This window comes from Callorhinus ursinus, unplaced genomic scaffold (assembly GCF_003265705.2).
Source record: "Callorhinus ursinus isolate GAN/ISIS: 27379988/994484 unplaced genomic scaffold, GSC_fseal_2.0 scaffold16, whole genome shotgun sequence".
Classification (NCBI taxonomy): domain Eukaryota; kingdom Metazoa; phylum Chordata; class Mammalia; order Carnivora; family Otariidae; genus Callorhinus; species Callorhinus ursinus.
Window position 1 is genome coordinate 9162914 of NW_027397078.1, and position 4525 is coordinate 9167438.

General features: G+C 51.3%; 1 protein-coding gene across 9 annotated transcripts in view; it reads left to right on the plus strand.

Moving 5' to 3' along the window:
- BCOR (BCL6 corepressor) overlaps positions 1-3754 on the plus strand; it is a 44836-nt gene extending 41082 nt beyond the window's left edge. For all 9 annotated transcript variants that reach the window (XM_025857461.2, XM_025857460.2, XM_025857466.2 and 6 more), the window contains 4 exons: positions 336-481; positions 888-965; positions 1170-1326; positions 2567-3754. In XM_025857461.2, coding sequence (XP_025713246.2) covers positions 336-481; positions 888-965; positions 1170-1326; positions 2567-2858 — 673 coding nt within the window. In that variant the 3' untranslated portion in view covers positions 2859-3754. The remainder of the gene's footprint in view (positions 1-335; positions 482-887; positions 966-1169; positions 1327-2566) is intronic.
- Positions 3755-4525: the final 771 nt, after the last annotated feature.

Sequence of the window (4525 nt, forward strand, 5' to 3'; positions counted from 1 at the left end):
CCCCAGTCTGTGTCACTACTTAAGTTCATTGAAAATGGTTTCATTTTAGCTTGAGTTCCTCCTTGGGGCCTGGATTAAAATAGATTTGCGTTTGAGAATTGGGCTTGAAATTGTCCCTTCCACCTACGTTGGAAAGGGTTACATGTAGACATAACAACAGAATGAGTCGTGGCTTGACCTTGGGCCCCTCACCGTGCCTCCGCTTCCCTGTCCGGAGCGGCAGCGGCCCACCTCGTTGGGGAGGAGTGTGCCCGGGAGGCCTGGCGCGCGCACATCCAGTGTCACCCGATGTCAGAGGCCAGCACAGGCTTAATCCCGTGACACGTCTCTCCTAGACCTCTCCATGATGCCGTTGAGAATGATCACTTGGAAATTGTCCGCTTGCTCCTCTCCTATGGTGCTGACCCCACTTTGGCTACGTACTCAGGTAGAACCATCATGAAAATGACCCACAGCGAACTTATGGAAAAGTTTTTAACAGGTACGACGAAGTTCAAGAAACGGTCTTAGGCTAGCCGTTCAAGATGGTTTCTTCACACACTTCTGTCCGGGGACTACCCCTCACTCACGGGGCCCACCCTTCTTCACCCCCAGTGACGCTTGCTGGGGAAAGTTAGTCTCTCAGAGAACGGATACATAATTCAGAGCGGAGATACGTACTGTCTTGTGAGGGCTGAGAGAGTTCTCAGCTTGCCAGTCTAGCTTTTTTGGTGGGCCAGGGGCAGTAAGGGTGGTCTGTCTGTCTGGAAGGCAGGTGGACGGGTATGTAGGTCCGGTCCCATGTGGCTGAGAGCAGGGAAATTCGGAAGCGCAGGGACATGCCCCTCCGGCGGTCAGCGCTTCACCCCCCCCCCCCAGCGGGCTTTATCTTGTTTTTCTCTCTCCAGATTATTTAAATGACCTCCAGGGTCGCAGTGACGAAGACTCCAATGGCTCTTGGGAGTTCTATGGCAGCTCTGTGTGTGGTGAGCCGTTGTCCTTTCTTGTTCAGGGCCAAGTGAAGGAGTTACAGAACGTTTCTCTCTGGCGGTGGGTGAGGGACGGCGGGCAGTGGGTGCTGTAAGCAGGGCTGAGTGAGGCAAGGAATTTTAAAGAGTCCTCTTTTGACAATGGTGGACCTCTCACGGCAGCTTGCTGGTTTCTTTCTCTCCTGTTTGCCCTCCATTTAGAACCAGATGATGAAAGTGGGTATGATGTTTTAGCGAACCCCCCAGGGCCAGAGGACCAGGACGACGACGATGAGGCCTACAGCGATGTGTTTGAATTTGAGTTTTCGGAAAGCCCCCTCCTACCATGTTATAACATCCAAGTGTCCGTCGCTCAAGGGTGAGCATGGCCATCGTGTGCTTGAGAACGAGCTGGGCTGCTGGGCGGGCGCGCGGCGCGGGCAGGAGTCAGAAACCCCTTTCAGCAGATGGGGGGGGTGTGGGTGAATGAATCCCACAAACTCCACGTACTGCAGTAGATTCTTTCTAGAAAAGGTGCGGAGGGGGAAGTACAGCATGACCTAACTGCCCTGATCAGGGACCGCCCCTGCCAAGCCCAAAGGACATTGAATTCAGTGACTGGAATCTCACAGAAGAGTTGGGGCAGCTTGGATCCTTAGGTCACTAAACTGTTTCGGAAAGGGGTCCTCTTTTAGGAGACCCCCACGACAGGCCACCGTAGGGACCTTCCAAGGCACTTTAGGTCTGTTGGCCTCTGGTGATAGACCCCCTTCTCGTGTAAGACTGAAAAGAACATGATATGGTACCTGGGATCTTGAGTGTCATCAGACTGGGTCAGACCCAGTGTTGCCCCCGTGGTTGGGCCACTGGGCCGCAGATGACCAGGCCCTTGGGGGCGTGTGCACGACAGGAGACTCTTCGGCTGTGTGTTGACACAGGTGCTTAATGAGTAACATCCTCCTCAGGCTCCGAAGTTGTAAACACGTATGCCGCTACCGGGACATTCTATTCCTAATAGGAATCATAAAGCGTGCCAGGGTGTTTGGGAGGAATGTAACACCTTCCTCCTCAAAGGCGTCACTCCCCAAAGCCCTGAGGGGTGGCGGTGGAGGCGCTGGGAAGGGGAGGCAAGCCAGCCGGCCTTCCGCGTTGACGATGCTCCATTCGGGAGGGTCAGCGGAGAGGACAGGAGCCACCCAAGGGGCCTCGGTGCGCGGCTCTGGGGCTGGGATGCAGAAGGCGTCCCACAGCGACAGTAGCGAGGCACTCGCCTTGGACAGTGGTGACCCGAGCTGTGGCCAGAGCCGAGTGAGCAGGTGTTTGCCTGTCAGCCTCTGGCGGCACCGCGGCACCCCGAGGTGAGGCTCCTTCCGAGGTGCCGCCCCCGCTGCCGCCGAAGTCGGCCGCTTAACAAATCTGGACGCGTCTCGCGTTCTCGCCTCCGAAAGTAGATCTTCTCGGGATGGTGAGACACGGGGGCGGGGCGGCGGTGTCCCAGCAGAAGTGACCGTGTCGTGTCCGTCCCCCGGCCCGGCCGGCCCGGCGGCGTGGGGGTTCCTAGCCCCAAGCGCCTTCAGGTTGGCCCAGAAACTCGAGCCACTCGCCTGTCTTGTTCGCAGGCCTCGAAACTGGCTACTGCTCTCGGATGTGCTCAAGAAGCTGAAAATGTCCTCCCGCATCTTCCGCTGCAACTTCCCGAACGTGGAAATTGTCACCATCGCCGAGGCTGAATTATACCGGCAAGTGTCGGCAAGTCTCTTGTTCTCCTGCTCCAAAGACCTGGAGGCCTTCAACCCAGAAAGCAAGGAGCTCTTAGATCTGGTGGAGTTCACCAGCGAGCTACAGACTCTGCTGGGCTCGTCCATGGAGTGGCTGCACCCCGGCGACATGGCGTCGGACGACTACTGGTGAGCTCGCCGGGCCCGCCGTGTATAGTGTGTCATAGTGTTAATCTTTGTGCATATGTGTCATAATACGACTATTTCTGTAAAGAAAGGACACTATTACATATGGAAATATCTCTTCTTTATATAAGAGAAACGACTCCAGTCAGAAGGACTTAGCAACATGTTGTTATTTGTTTCTGTTTTTGCTTTTCTTTGTTTCTTTCTCTTTCAAACTTCTCAGCCAGTCTTTATGACGTTGTTACAATGTTTCTTTACTTTTCAAATGCACACCTGCCTTGGGATCTGTTCGTTTTTTACTTGGAACATTAGTTTCTTTCCATTTCTTTTTTAAGGAAAAAAAAAATGAGCAAAAGGAGCTGCACACTTGGACTCAGTGTCACACAGAGCTGTTTCAAGTGTGGCCAGAACCACGTGGTTGGTTTGGGGGCATGAATTGGGTGAAGGCACTTGGCAATTGTTGTAACTTTATGTTTTGTTTACAGAGTACCTGCTCAGGCCAGGTAAATGCTATTGGATGTAATCCAGTAGCGTGTAATATAAATTCAGACCATATCCACACACAACAACTAATTGTATGAAACTTTTATATCCTAATTTAAAAGCTGTGAAATTAGTTTTCACGCATCAAACCGGATTGTTTATATGTTTAAACATTTTATGCTCTTATTTAAAGAAGACTTTGAGCTATTTTTTTCTGTACCCTGTAAAATATTGAAAACTAACATAATATGTTGAGGTTGCTTGAAAATGTACATAAAACTAAAATTTTCTGAATTGTGTGTTTATGTTTGAAATCTGTGTTTTAACTTTGTAAGTAAATTCTCTGCCTTTGTATTTATATTTTACAAAAATTTTCTTAAAAGGCAATAAACCTGTTGAGGAAAGGAGAAAACCGAAGTATCTTGTGTCGTATGTTTTCCTGCAACATTACTGTTGTCACAGATGCTTTTTAGGCAGTGGTGATGGTCAGTGCCCCACAGAGGACTTCAGAGGAATTTATAGTCTGGAAACCAGAGCGGACCAAGGATACTCAGAACACAGTTTGGAGACCTCTCCTAAAAGCTCAGTATGTGAGCATATATTTTGATGTCTCTCAGATCCTTCTCTTCCCAGTTTTTTCTTGATGCCCAAGTATGCCCTTAATGTTGTCTTTGGCCATGATGGACTACGGTAACTCCCTCATGGCCAACCCTTCATCTTCAAGGAGCGATCCTTCTAGACACCGAGGGGTCGCGTCCCTTCTCCCTCCAGACCTCATGTTTTTCTGTTACCTTTTACGGTCCAGGCCTGTAGTTTTGACCACCCTGCCACTCTCCTGCTCTTCCTTTTCCAGCAGTGTCCATGCTGGGTTCCCTCGGTTAGCACTCAGTTTCTCTCCCACGTCCTTTCACGTCCTTCCTTCATTGCGGAGCCTGGAAAGCTGAGAGCTCCTAGCTCGGTTTGGAAGGCAGAGTGAGGGAGAGGCGTCTTCTTGCTCTTAGGAGCTGCCGACGAGAGCTCATCAAGACGTGGGCCGGTTGGAGTGACTACCAGCCTTCCAACATCGGGTCTTCAGAAGCAGTCGGGGCTGTGGCGGCTGCTTTCTGACGCCTGGACGACAACCCTGGCAGATTGTTCTGGAACCCAGTGGTCTCTCCCAAAGATTTTATAAGCATGTGACTCCTTGTATCA